The sequence below is a fragment of the Notothenia rossii genome (genome assembly GCF_949606895.1).
Source record: "Notothenia rossii genome assembly, chromosome: 8".
NCBI lineage: Eukaryota > Metazoa > Chordata > Actinopteri > Perciformes > Nototheniidae > Notothenia > Notothenia rossii.
Genome location: NC_136906.1, coordinates 82788661 through 82803916, shown reverse-complemented (window position 1 = coordinate 82803916; position 15256 = coordinate 82788661). Strand labels below are relative to the sequence as shown.

Here is a 15256-nt window from a genome sequence, read left to right as displayed (position 1 = left end):
ACACACACACACACACACACACACACACACACACACTTGTATGGTTGTGTTATGTTCAAGCTGGTTCTGTTCCAGTCTCTGTTGTACGTTAAAGCTAAAAACTATTGCAAATCGGGCAGACATGTACATCGGGGAGTCACAAATATAATAAGCGTGTGTCTCTTCTTCTTCGGTGGTGTCCAGATAAAGCAGGCTCAGGATGGGGAGAGGAAACAGCTGACTCAGCTCCGGGATGTCCTGAAGGCCTCGCTGCAGTCCGAGCAGAAGGAGGTGAGACATACTGAAGGTACCGCGCGTCGAAGGTACCGGGCGTCGAAGGTACCGCGTGTCGAAGGTACCGCGTGTCGAAGCGTGTTTCTGCCTTCACACCTGAGAGACTTTGTTCCACAGCGATGTCATGTGAAGTCGATGCAAAGTCGAGGATAGACGAGACCTCGCTCCGGGAGAGAGTCTCCATTCAGAAAACATGTAGAAGTGTTTCGCTGCCGTCCTGTAAGCTCTCCACAACGCTGAGTCATGCTTTTAATCACCGGTATCAGTTTGTAGTTACTTCGTTTTGATTCGGGTGGTACAATTAAATCAAAATATGTCAATGTTGTTGTTGTTGTTATCTAAATGGAGATAAGCCCCGCCTCCTCACCAGCTCGTACAGTTTGAGTGACGCGAGTAAACACCAATGATGCGAGTGACGGGATGCTAATCTTCGCTTTGAGTCCGGTGTGAGCGCAGCTTTGGATCGTATTTATCGTATTTAATTTCGTCTTAATGTACATTATTTAATTTCACATTCTGTTCTTGGACATATCATATTCTATTTACATGGATATAGACTTCTTGCACTATTTTGTATTTTTGTATTTTATGATATATGTTGCATTGTTGGAGGAGCTCAGGTCAGGAGAGTTTCATTTCTGCACTGTGGCTGCTGAGCATCTGACGATAACACCTTTGAATTTGAACTGAAAACTACAAAGATGGAGGTCAGAGCGTGTGTTGTGTTGCAGGACTCGCAGGCCAAGCCCAGCGGGTACAGCCTCCACCAGCTGCAGGGCAACAAGGCGCACGGCACCGAGCGCATCGGCACGCTCTACAAGAAGAGCGAGGGGTAAGAACTCAGAGTCCCAGCATGCAACAGGAGAGGCACTTACTACAGCACGCTCACAACAACATACACAACCCAGTCAGACCCTGAGTCAGCATTATGAGTCCTGAACCATGAGTCACCATTATGAGTCCTGAACCATGAGTCACCATTATGAGTCCTGAACCCTGAGTCAGCATTATGAGTCCTGAACCCTGAGTCAGCATTATGAGTCCTGAACCCTGAGTCAGCATTATGAGTCCTGAACCATGAGTCACCATTATGAGTCCTAAACCCTGAGTCAGCATTATGAGTCCTGAACCCTGAGTCAGCATCATGAGTCCTGAACCCTGAGTCAGCATTATGAGTCCTGAACCCTGAGTCAGCCTTATGAGTCCTGAACATGAGTCAGCATTATGAGTCCTGAACCCTGAGCCAGCATCATGAGTCCTGAACCCTGAGTCAGCATTATGAGTCCTGAACCCTGAGTCAGCATTATGAGTCCTGAACCCTGAGTCAGCATTATGAGTCCTGAACCCTGAGTCAGCATTATGAGTCCTGAACCCTGAGTCAGCATTATGAGTCCTGAACCCTGACCTGAGTCAGCATTATGAGTCCTGAACCCTGAGTCAGCATCATGAGTCCTGAACCCTGAGTCAGCATTATGAGTCCTGAACCCTGAGTCAGCATTATGAGTCCTGAACCCTGAGTCAGCATTATGAGTCCTGAACCCTGAGTCAGCATTATGAGTCCTGAACCCTGACCTGAGTCAGCATTATGAGTCCTGAACCCTGAGTCAGCATCATGAGTCCTGAACCCTGACCTGAGTCAGCATTTCTTCCCTGAATGTGTTTTGGTTGTTATCCTGAAATAAGGTCTGAACACAAGCTGAAGAGGTTTTAACTTTTAGTTCTACGACATAAAATACGGAGGTTGCTAACAAGAGTCTAAATGAGACGACTAGACGTCATCAGGCCCAACATTAGCCTCCTTTAGCTTAGCTTATTTTAGCTTATCTCTACAAGACCCCTGCAGGACCCTTCATGCTGACATTTAAATTCCTTAAGTGTGGCTTGCAAATGTTTCGTTCTCGCTCTTTTTTTCTTTGCACCTCTGTGTATTGTGGTCGTTCCTCCAGTTGAACGCTGCCTCTGGGTTTGATTGCTGCCTCTGGGTTTGATTGCTGCCTCTGGGTTTGATAGCTGCCTTTGGGTTTGATAGCTGCCTTTGGGTTTGATAGCTGCCTCTGGGTTTGATAGCTGCCTCTGGGTTTGATAGCTGCCTTTGGGTTTGATAGCTGCCTTTGGGTTTGATAGCTGCCTTTGGGTTTGATAGCTGCGTCTGGGTTTGATAGCTGCCTCTGGGTTTGATAGCTGCCTCTGGGTTTGATAGCTTGTAGTGTAATAACCATGGTAATAACTCTGTGTCCTCAGGCTGAGGAAGGTGTGGCAGAAGAGGAAATGCTCCGTGAAGAACGGCTTCCTGACCATCCCTCACGGCACGGTGAGATCCTCTCCTCTGATTGGTCCTCATGCATCAGAAGCTCCTCCCCATCTGCATGTCCATCAGCCAATCAAAACAAATCTTCTCCTGGGTTTCTTTTTTTTCGGGGAAAAAAGCAAATATAATTTTTTTTAGTTTCTTATTTTTATTTTTTGTTTTGTTCCTTCTTTCTTTTATTTTGAAGTTTTTACATGAAGAGTCCTCAGATCAGAGCAAGCAGCAGAAGAGAAACAGGAGGAGAAGGAGGAGCAGGGTGGGGGGGCACTAATCATTCATTATTACTCATGATCTCAAACCTATAATCCAGTATATAGTATACAGTATAATAAAGCAGACATGCACTCTACTGATCATCATAGTTATTAGATCAGATATACTTTAATACAGGATTAGAGACATATGTGGAATAATTACTTTTTTATCAGAAATTAAAGATGTTTTTTCACATTTGGCTCTAATCCTGCTCAACACGGGATTTTCCAAATTATTTTACAATTGGAAAATTCTTTATAATTCACATTTCTTTTAAATTATTGTTGATTCTTTTTTTGGTGTAATAAGGGTCTTATAATATGCAGGCACGTGCACACATAGACATCGAAGTGGGCTTGAGCCCCTGCCCTTTTCCCCCCTTTTTTTATTTTTTATAAATGAATATATATCTACTGCTGTTTGCGCACAGTTTCCCTTTCCAAAAATATATTGATTGAATACAAAATTAAAATATCAGGTCGGGAGATTAGACTGTGAAGTTCCGTAGCCCTCCCTCTCCTGTCTCTGTGTTAGCTGATTATTTTGTAGAATTCTGTTGAGTATTAAACAATTGCGTGAGTGTGAGGGTATTAAAATAAATTGGTTAGTAAGTCAGAGATGTGCAACTATATTTAACTTTAAAAAAAAAAAAATGTTTTAATAAATGATTATGTGAAGTGCCCTTTTTCCCACTTGAGCTCCCGCCCCCCAAAATGTCTGTGCACGTCCCTGGTAATATGGGTGTAATAACAGTGTAGTGCGGGTGTAATAGTGGTGTAACATGGGTCTAATACAGATGTTATATTTGTGTAATATGGGGATAAAAGGGTGTAACACGGGGTACTGATGGTGCTAAAGGGGTGTATTAATGTGTCATATGGGGGTAGTTACAGTGTTAAATGTGTAATGTAGAAAATAGCAATCAGTTAGTTTTCCAGAATGTTTACATGTAATTGCCGATGTAAGGGTTAAGTAAAGGGACAAGGACACATGAAAATATATATATATATATATTTGCTGTTAATGAGCGTTGGACTCCTCTAACGTGGCACTTCTCTCTCTGCTGGTGGTCTCGCAGGCTAACAGACCCCCGGCCAAACTGAACCTGCTCACCTGCCAGGTGAAGAGTAGTCCAGATGAGAAGAAGAGCTTCGACCTGTTCTCCCGTAAGCTGCACACACACACACACACACACACACACACACACACACACACACACACACACACACACACACACACATATATATACACACACACACACACACACACACACACACACACACACACACACACACACACACACACACACACACACACTCTCTGACCGTCTTTCTCCTGCAGACGACCGCACGTACCACTTCCAGGCCGAGGATGAGGCTGATTGCCAGCAGTGAGTATATGGTTATTATTATTATTATTATTATTATTATTATTAAATATTATACCTAGATATGCGGAGGCCCATTAGTAAAAGTGATTGTGAATTATATAAATATAAATATAATGAGTAAAAGTTATATATAAAAAATATATTCTATGAACATCTCTGGTCCTCTGACTTCAAAGTAATGTTGCATCTCTTAGTATTTTAAGTAATTCATGCGTGTATGTTAGTGTATTTCATTTAGTTTTAAGTGTGTGTGTGTGTGTGTGTGTGTGTGTGTGTGTGTGTGTGTGTGTGTGTGTGTGTGTGTGTGTGTGTGTGTGTGTGTGTGTGTGTGTGTGTGTGTGTGTGTGTGTGTGTGTGTGTGTGTGTGTGTGTGTGTGTGTGTGTGTGTGTGTGTGTGTGTGTGTGTGTGTGTGTGTGTGTGTGTGTGTGTGTGTGTGTGTGTGTGTGTGTGTGTGTGTGTGTGTGTGTGTGTGTGTGTGTGTGTGTGTGTAGCTGGGTGTCAGTGCTGCAGAACAGTAAGGAGGAGGCTCTGAACAAAGCATTTAAAGGCGATCAGGACGAAGGAGAGAACAACATCGTGCAGGAGCTGACCAGAGCCATCGTGGAGGAGGTGAAGAGGATGAGCGGGAACTCCTGCTGCTGCGACTGTGGGGCGCCCGGTACGTCATATTATACTACTACTAATACTACTACTACTACTACTAATACTAATACTACTACTACTACTACTAATACTAATACTTCTACTACTAATACTACTAATATTACTACTAATATTACTACTACTACTACTACTACTAATACTACTACTACTACTACTACTACTGCTACTACTAGCACTTATACTGCTGATAGAGAATGGGAACCTTTAAACCAAGATACTCAAGTAATTATTATAACCAGGACTCATAAGAACCAGGACTTGTTAGAACCAGGACTTGTTAGAACCAGGACTCGTTAGAACCAGGACTTGTTAGAACCAGAACTCATTAGAACCAGGACTAGTTAGAATCAGGACTAGTTAGAACCAGGATTTGTTCGAACCAGGACTTATTAGAACCAGGACTCGTTAAGACCAGGACTCGTTAGAACCAGGACTCGTTAGAACCAGGACTAGTTCGAATCAGGACTAGTTAGAACCAGGATTCGTTAGAACCAGGATATGTTAGAACCAGGACTTATTAGAACCAGCACTCGTTAAGACCAGGACTCATTAAGAACAGGACTCGTTAGAAGCAGGTCTCATTAAGACCAGGACTCGTCAAGACCAGGAATTGTTAGAACCAGGACTCATTAGAACCAGGACTCATTAGAACCAGCACTCATTAGAACCAGGACTTGTTAGAACCAGGACTCGTTAAGACCAGGACTCGTCAAGACCAGAACTAGTTAGAACCAGGACTCGTTAGAACCAGCACTCATTAGAACCAGGACTCGTTAAGACCAGGAATTGTTAGAACCAGAACTCATTAGAACCAGGACTCATTAGAACCAGGACTAGTTAGAGCCAGGACTCGTTAGGACTAGAAGTCGTACAGACCAGACTTCATTAAGCCACCCTAACTGATCCTCTCTGGCCCTCAGACCCCACCTGGCTGTCCACTAACTTGGGGGTTCTGATCTGCATCGAGTGCTCGGGGATCCACAGGGAGATGGGGGTCCACTACTCCAGGATCCAGAGCCTGGACCTGGACATGCTGGGAACCTCGGAGCTGCTGGTGAGTCCACGTTCGATTTCGATGAGACATGTTGTTCAACTTTCCTCAACTTAATGCAACTCTAGAACCTCCAGGGGGTCATTTTAACTCTAGAACCTCCAGGGGGTCATTTTAACTCTAGAACCTCCAGGGGGTCGTTTTAACTCTAGAACCTCCAGGGGGTCATTTTAACTCTAGAACCTCCAGGGGATCATTTTAACTCTAGAACCTCCAGGGGGTCATTTTAACTCTAGAACCTCCAGGGGGGCGTTTTAACTCTAGAACTTCCAGGGGGTCGTTTTAACTCTAGAAACTCCAGGGGGTCATTTTAACTCTAGAACCTCCAGGGTGTCATTTTAACTCTAGAACCTCCAGGGGGTCATTTTAACTATAGAACCTCCAGGGGGTCATTTTAACTCTAGAACCTCCAGGGGGTCGTTTTAACTCTAGAACCTCCAGGGGGTCGTTTTAACTCTAGAACCTCCAGGGGGTCATTTTAACTCTAGAACCTCCAGGGGGTCGTTTTAACTCTAGAACTTCCAGGGGGTCGTTTTAACTCTAGAACCTCCAGGGGGGCGTTTTAACTCTAGAAACTCCAGGGGGTCGTTTTAACTCTAGAACCTCCAGGGGGTCGTTTTAACTCTAGAACCTCCAGGGTGTCATTTTAACTCTAGAACCTCCAGGGGGTCATTTTAACTCTAGAACTTCCAGGGGGGCGTTTTAACTATAGAACCTCCAGGGGGTCATTTTAACTCTAGAACCTCCAGGGTGTCATTTTAACTCTAGAACCTCCAGGGGGTCATTTTAACTCTAGAACTTCCAGGGGGGCGTTTTAACTCTAGAACTTCCAGGGGGTCATTTTAACTCTAGAACTTCCAGGGGGTCATTTTAACTCTAGAACCTCCAGGGGGGCGTTTTAACTCTAGAACTTCCAGGGTGTCATTTTAACTCTAGAACCTCCAGGGGGGCGTTTTAACTCTAGAACTTCCAGGGGGGCGTTTTAACTCTAGAACTTCCAGGGTGTCATTTTAACTCTAGAACCTCCAGGGGGTCGTTTTAACTATAGAACCTCCAGGGGGTCATTTTAACTCTAGAACTTCCAGGGGGGCGTTTTAACTCTAGAACCTCCAGGGGGGCGTTTTAACTATAGAACCTCCAGGGGGTCGTTTTAACTATAGAACCTCCAGGGGGTCATTTTAACTCTAGAACCTCCAGGGGGTCGTTTTAACTATAGAACCTCCAGGGGGGCGTTTTAACTATAGAACCTCCAGGGGGGCGTTTTAACTCTAGAACCGCCAGGGGGTCGTTTTAACTCTAGAACCTCCAGGGGGTCGTTTTAACTCTAGAACCTCCAGGGGGGCATTTTAACTCTAGAACCTCCAGGGGGGCGTTTTAACTCTAGAACCTCCAGGGGGTTGTTTTAACTCTAGAACCTCCAGGGGGGCATTTTAACTCTAGAACCTCCAGGGGGGCGTTTTAACTCTAGAACCTCCAGGGGGTCGTTTTAACTCTAGAACTTCCAGGGGGTCGTTTTAACTCTAGAACTTCCAGGGGGTCAGTTTAACTCTAGAACCTCCAGGGTGTGAACGCACCTTTTAGAGCTGAGCCTTTTTTAACGCATGCTCGGCTGATTGTAAATAAAGGATATTCAAACAGTTTGAGAACCCCTGGGGTAGAACAAGTAGTCCAGACGGACCCACCTGACCTGACGTGTTGTGTTTTAGTTGGCGAAGAATGTGGGAAATGCCAGCTTCAACGAGGTCATGGAGGCAGATCTGTCGGCACCGGACGTCACCAAACCGGACCCCAGCAGCGACATGTGAGAGATTCCTATAAATCTATATCACAAACACATACTCCAGATCTATATCATGACATCTGAAGGAGGGGTTCATGTTGGTGTTTGCTACACAAGCATGTAATGATCGATTCAACAAAATAACCTTCTAACAATTGATCAGAGTCAGATTGTAATCTTTGCATCACTGATCTAACATTCTGCTGGAGCTGTTTGTTTAGATCTAGAACGTGCCCCTCTATGAAGGCTGTGAGCCTCCTGGAGACCAGAACCGCAGGGACTGAATGAGTGTGTGTGGTTCTGCAGGCAGGTGAGGAAGGACTTCATCATGGCGAAGTACACGGAGAAGCGGTTTGTGCGGCGGCAGTGTGCGGACGCGGCGGCGCAGCTGCAGGCGCTGTACGAGGCGGTTCGATGCCGGGACATCCTGTTGCTGCTGCAGATCTACGCTGAGGGGGTGGAGCTGCAGGAGGCCATCGACCAACCCAACGAACACGTATGTTTACTGCAGTTTGTGATGAGACATCCATCAAACTCAAAACACATTCAGAATATTTCGTCAGGAACCGTGACACATATACTTGGACTCGTGAAATTCACGAAGTTCAAGAAGTATATAAATACAAGAAGTTCCAAATCCCAAAAAGTGTTTTCTAAAATGAGAAAACAAACGCTCTTTTCAGAGGCAAACATGGCAATGGCTAAATGCAGAAACACTACGCTAATAAAGCTTCAAAACTCTGCATCTCTAGACCAATGAGAAACAAGATGAACTGGTACAGGACACAGGGAGACGAGGACTATATATACAATACAACCCTGAGACTATAGATAACCTGGGACTATAACCTGAGACTATAACCTGAGTCTATAACCTGAGACTATAACCTGAGTCTATAACCTGAGTCTATAACCTGAGACTATAACCTGAGTCTATAACCTGAGTCTATAACCTGAGTCTATAACCTGAGTCTATAACCTGAGACTATAACCTGAGTCTATAACCTGAGACTATAACCTGAGACTATAACCTGAGTCTATAACCTGAGTCTATAACCTGAGACTATAGATAACCTGAGACTATAACCTGAGTCTATAACCTGAGTCTATAACCTGAGTCTATAACCTGAGTCTATAACCTGAGTCTATAACCTGAGTCTAACCTGAGTCTATAACCTGAGACTATAACCTGAGTCTATAACCTGAGTCTATAACCTGAGTCTATAACCTGAGTCTATAACCTGAGTCTATAACCTGAGACTATAACCTGAGACTATAACCTGAGTCTATAACCTGAGACTATAACCTGAGACTATAACCTGAGTCTATAACCTGAGACTATAACCTGAGTCTATAACCTGAGTCTATAACCTGAGTCTATAACCTGAGTCTATAACCTGAGTCTATAACCTGAGACTATAACCTGAGTCTATAACCTGAGTCTATAACCTGAGTCTATAACCTGAGTCTATAACCTGAGTCTATAACCTGAGTCTATAACCTGAGACTATAACCTGAGTCTATAACCTGAGACTATAACCTGAGTCTATAACCTGAGTCTATAACCTGAGTCTATAACCTGAGTCTATAACCTGAGACTATAACCTGAGTCTATAACCTGAGACTATAACCTGAGACTATAACCTGAGTCTATAACCTGAGTCTATAACCTGAGACTATAGATAACCTGAGACTATAACCTGAGTCTATAACCTGAGTCTATAACCTGAGTCTATAACCTGAGTCTATAACCTGAGTCTATAACCTGAGTCTAACCTGAGTCTATAACCTGAGACTATAACCTGAGTCTATAACCTGAGTCTATAACCTGAGTCTATAACCTGAGTCTATAACCTGAGTCTATAACCTGAGACTATAACCTGAGACTATAACCTGAGTCTATAACCTGAGACTATAACCTGAGACTATAACCTGAGTCTATAACCTGAGACTATAACCTGAGTCTATAACCTGAGTCTATAACCTGAGACTATAACCTGAGTCTATAACCTGAGTCTATAACCTGAGTCTATAACCTGAGACTATAACCTGAGTCTATAACCTGAGTCTATAACCTGAGTCTATAACCTGAGTCTATAACCTGAGTCTATAACCTGAGTCTATAACCTGAGTCTATAACCTGAGACTATAACCTGAGTCTATAACCTGAGACTATAACCTGAGTCTATAACCTGAGACTATAACCTGAGTCTATAACCTGAGTCTATAACCTGAGTCTATAACCTGAGTCTATAACCTGAGACTATAACCTGAGTCTATAACCAGAGTCTATAACCTGAGTCTATAACCTGAGTCTATAACCTGAGTCTATAACCTGAGTCTATAACCTGAGTCTATAACCTGAGTCTATAACCTGAGTCTATAACCTGAGTCTATAACCTGAGTCTATAACCTGAGACTATAACCAGAGTCTATAACCTGAGTCTATAACCTGAGTCTATAACCTGAGACTATAACCTGAGTCTATAACCTGAGTCTATAACCTGAGTCTATAACCTGAGTCTATAACCTGAGTCTATAACCTGAGTCTATAACCTGAGACTATAACCTGAGTCTATAACCTGAGTCTATAACCTGAGTCTATAACCTGAGACTATAGATAACCTGAGTCTATAACCTGAGTCTATAACCTGAGTCTATAACCTGAGACTATAACCTGAGTCTATAACCTGAGTCTATAACCTGAGTCTATAACCTGAGTCTATAACCTGAGTCTATAACCTGAGTCTATAACCTGAGACTATAATCTGAGTCTATAACCTGAGTCTATAACCTGAGTCTATAACCTGAGACTATAACCTGAGTCTATAACCTGAGTCTATAACCTGAGTCTATAACCTGAGTCTATAACCTGAGTCTATAACCTGAGTCTATAACCTGAGTCTATAACCTGAGTCTATAACCTGAGACTATAACCTGAGTCTATAACCTGAGTCTATAACCTGAGACTATAACCTGAGTCTATAACCTGAGTCTATAACCTGAGTCTATAACCTGAGTCTATAACCTGAGTCTATAACCTGAGTCTATAACCTGAGACTATAACCTGAGTCTATAACCTGAGTCTATAACCTGAGACTATAACCTGAGTCTATAACCTGAGTCTATAACCTGAGTCTATAACCTGAGACTATAACCTGAGTCTATAACCTGAGTCTATAACCTGAGTCTATAACCTGAGTCTATAACCTGAGTCTATAACCTGAGTCTATAACCTGAGACTATAACCTGAGACTATAACCTGAGACTATAACCTGAGACTATAACCTGAGTCTATAACCTGAGACTATAACCTGAGTCTATAACCTGAGTCTATAACCTGAGACTATAACCTGAGACTATAACCTGAGTCTATAACCAGAGTCTATAACCTAAGACTATAACCTGAGACTATAACCTGAGACTATAACCTGAGTCTATAACCTGAGACTATAACCTGAGACTATAACCTGAGACTATAACCTGAGACTATAACCTGAGTCTATAACCTGAGACTATAACCTGAGTCTATAACCTGAGTCTATAACCTGAGACTATAACCTGAGACTATAACCTGAGTCTATAACCAGAGTCTATAACCTAAGACTATAACCTGAGTCTATAACCTGAGACTATAACCTGAGTCTATAACCTGAGACTATAACCTGAGACTATAACCTGAGACTATAACCTGAGTCTATAACCTGAGACTATAACCTGAGTCTATAACCTGAGTCTATAACCTGAGACTATAACCTGAGACTATAACCTGAGTCTATAACCAGAGTCTATAACCTAAGACTATAACCTGAGTCTATAACCTGAGACTATAACCTGAGACTATAACCTGAGACTATAACCTGAGTCTATAACCAGAGTCTATAACCTAAGACTATAACCAGAGTCTATAACCTAAGACTATAACCTGAGTCTATAACCTGAGACTATAACCTGAGTCTATAACCTGAGACTATAACCTGAGACTATAACCTGAGACTATAACCTGAGTCTATAACCTGAGACTATAACCTGAGTCTATAACCTGAGTCTATAACCTGAGACTATAACCTGAGTCTATAACCTGAGTCTATAACCTGAGTCTATAACCTGAGTCTATAACCTGAGACTATAACCTGAGACTATAACCTGAGACTATAACCTGAGTCTATAACCTGAGTCTATAACCTGAGACTATAACCTGAGACTATAACCTGAGACTATAACCTGAGACTATAACCTGAGACTATAACCTGAGACTATAACCTGAGTCTATAACCTGAGACTATAACCTGAGTCTATAACCTGAGTCTATAACCTGAGACTATAACCTGAGACTATAACCTGAGACTATAACCTAAGACTATAACCTGAGACTATAACCTGAGACTATAGATAACCTGAGTCTATAACCTGAGTCTATAACCTGAGACTATAACCTAATACTATAACCTGAGTCTATAACCTGAGACTATAACCTGAGACTATAGATAACCTGAGTCTATAACCTGAGTCTATAACCTGAGACTATAACCTGAGACTATAACCTGAGACTATAACCTGAGACTATAACCTAAGACTATAACCTGAGTCTATAACCTGAGACTATAACCTGAGTCTATAACCTGAGTCTATGACCTGAGACTATAACCTGAGTCTATAACCTGAGTCTATAACCTGAGACTATAACCTGAGTCTATAACCTGAGTCTATAACCTGAGTCTATAACCTGAGACTATAACCTGAGTCTATAACCTGAGTCTATAACCTGAGTCTATAACCTGAGTCTATAACCTGAGTCTATAACCTGAGACTATAACCTGAGACTATAACCTGAGTCTATAACCAGAGTCTATAACCTGAGTCTATAACCTGAGTCTATAACCTGAGACTATAACCTGAGACTATAACCTGAGACTATAACCTGAGACTATAACCTGAGTCTATAACCTGAGTCTATAACCTGAGTCTATAACCTGAGACTATAACCTGAGTCTATAACCTGAGTCTATAACCTGAGACTATAACCTGAGTCTATAACCTGAGATTATAACCTGAGACTATAACCTGAGTCTATAACCTGAGACTATAACCTGAGTCTATAACCTGAGACTATAACCTGAGACTATAACCTGAGACTATAACCTGAGACTATAACCTGAGACTATAACCTGAGTCTATAACCTGAGACTATAACCTGAGTCTATAACCTGAGACTATAACCTGAGACTATAACCTGAGACTATAACCTGAGACTATAACCTGAGACTATAACCAGAGACTATAACCTGAGTCTATAACCTGAGTCTATAACCTGAGTCTATAACCTGAGTCTATAACCTGAGACTATAGATAACCTGAGACTATAACCTGAGTCTATAACCTGAGACTATAACCTGAGTCTATAACCTGAGACTATAACCTGAGTCTATAACCTGAGTCTATAACCTGAGTCTATAACCTGAGACTATAGATAACCTGAGACTATAACCTGAGTCTATAACCTGAGACTATAACCTGAGTCTATAACCTGAGACTATAACCTGAGTCTATAACCTGAGTCTATAACCTGAGTCTATAACCTGAGTCTATAACCTGAGTCTATAACCTGAGACTATAACCTGAGACTATAGATAACCTGAGACTATAACCTGAGTCTATAACCTGAGACTATAACCTGAGTCTATAACCTGAGACTATAACCTGAGTCTATAACCTGAGACTATAACCTGAGTCTATAACCTGAGACTATAACCTGAGTCTATAACCTGAGTCTATAACCTGAGTCTATAACCTGAGTCTATAACCTGAGTCTATAACCTGAGTCTATAACCTGAGTCTATAACCTGAGACTATAGATAACCTGAGACTATAACCTGAGACTATAACCTGAGTCTATAACCTGAGTCTATAACCTGAGTCTATAACCTGAGTCTATAACCTGAGACTATAACCTGAGTCTATAACCTGAGTCTATAACCTGAGTCTATAACCTGAGTCTATAACCTGAGACTATAACCTGAGTCTATAACCTGAGTCTATAACCTGAGTCTATAACCTGAGTCTATAACCTGAGACTATAACCTGAGTCTATAACCTGAGTCTATAACCTGAGTCTATAACCTGAGTCTATAACCTGAGTCTATAACCTGAGTCTATAACCTGAGTCTATAACCTGAGACTATAACCTGAGACTATAACCTGAGTCTATAACCTGAGTCTATAACCTGAGTCTATAACCTGAGTCTATAACCTGAGACTATAACCTGAGTCTATAACCTGAGTCTATAACCTGAGTCTATAACCTGAGTCTATAACCTGAGTCTATAACCTGAGTCTATAACCTGAGACTATAACCTGAGTCTATAACCTGAGTCTATAACCTGAGTCTATAACCTGAGACTATAACCTGAGTCTATAACCTGAGTCTATAACCTGAGTCTATAACCAGAGTCTATAACCTGAGTCTATAACCTGAGACTATAACCTGAGTCTATAACCTGAGACTATAACCTGAGTCTATAACCTGAGACTATAACCTGAGACTATAACCTGAGTCTATAACCTGAGACTATAACCAGAGACTATAACCTGAGTCTATAACCTGAGACTATAACCTGAGTCTATAACCTGAGTCTATAACCTGAGTCTATAACCTGAGTCTATAACCTGAGTCTATAACCTGAGACTATAACCTGAGTCTATAACCTGAGTCTATAACCAGAGACTATAACCTGAGTCTAGAGATAACCTGAGTCTATAACCTGAGTCTATAACCTGAGTCTATAACCTGAGTCTATAACCTGAGACTATAACCTGAGTCTATAACCTGAGTCTATAACCTGAGACTATAACCTGAGTCTATAACCTGAGTCTAGAGATAACCTGAGTCTATAACCTGAGTCTATAACCTGAGTCTATAACCTGAGTCTATAACCTGAGACTATAACCTGAGACTATAACCTGAGACTATAACCTGAGTCTATAACCTGAGTCTATAACCTGAGTCTATAACCTGAGTCTATAACCTGAGTCTATAACCTGAGTCTATAACCTGAGTCTAGAGATAACCTGAGTCTATAACCTGAGACTATAACCTGAGTCTATAACCTGAGTCTATAACCTGAGTCTATAACCTGAGACTATAACCTGAGACTATAACCTGAGTCTATAACCTGAGTCTATAACCTGAGTCTATAACCTGAGATTATAACCTGAGACTATAACCTGAGTCTATAGATAACCTGAGTCTATAACCTGAGTCTATAACCTGAGTCTATAACCTGAGACTATAACCTGAGTCTATAACCTGAGACTATAACCTGAGTCTATAACCTGAGTCTATAGATAACCTGAGTCTATAACCTGAGACTATAACCTGAGTCTATAACCTGAGATTATAACCTGAGTCTATAACCTGAGTCTATAACCTGAGAACTGATGATATGAACATCGACCCGTTGGTTCTGCAGGAGCCCGGGGAGACGGCGCTCCACCTGGCGGTCCGGATGGTGGACAGGAACTCGCTGCACATCGTC

General features: G+C 42.1%; 1 protein-coding gene and 1 pseudogene across 2 annotated transcripts in view; both read left to right on the top strand.

Moving 5' to 3' along the window:
• Positions 1-15256, top strand: part of LOC307016319 — a 264046-nt pseudogene that overhangs the window by 75451 nt on the left and 173339 nt on the right. The window lies entirely within an intron of this gene.
• Positions 1-15256, top strand: part of asap2b (ArfGAP with SH3 domain, ankyrin repeat and PH domain 2b) — a 57552-nt gene that overhangs the window by 22978 nt on the left and 19318 nt on the right. The window contains 10 exon segments of the mRNA XM_079647086.1: positions 184-270; positions 1005-1105; positions 2515-2584; positions 3915-4002; positions 4178-4226; positions 4719-4885; positions 5811-5944; positions 7648-7742; positions 8028-8217; positions 15191-15256. The exon segment at positions 15191-15256 is cut by the window's right edge and continues 20 nt beyond it. Coding sequence (XP_079503212.1) covers positions 184-270; positions 1005-1105; positions 2515-2584; positions 3915-4002; positions 4178-4226; positions 4719-4885; positions 5811-5944; positions 7648-7742; positions 8028-8217; positions 15191-15256 — 1047 coding nt within the window.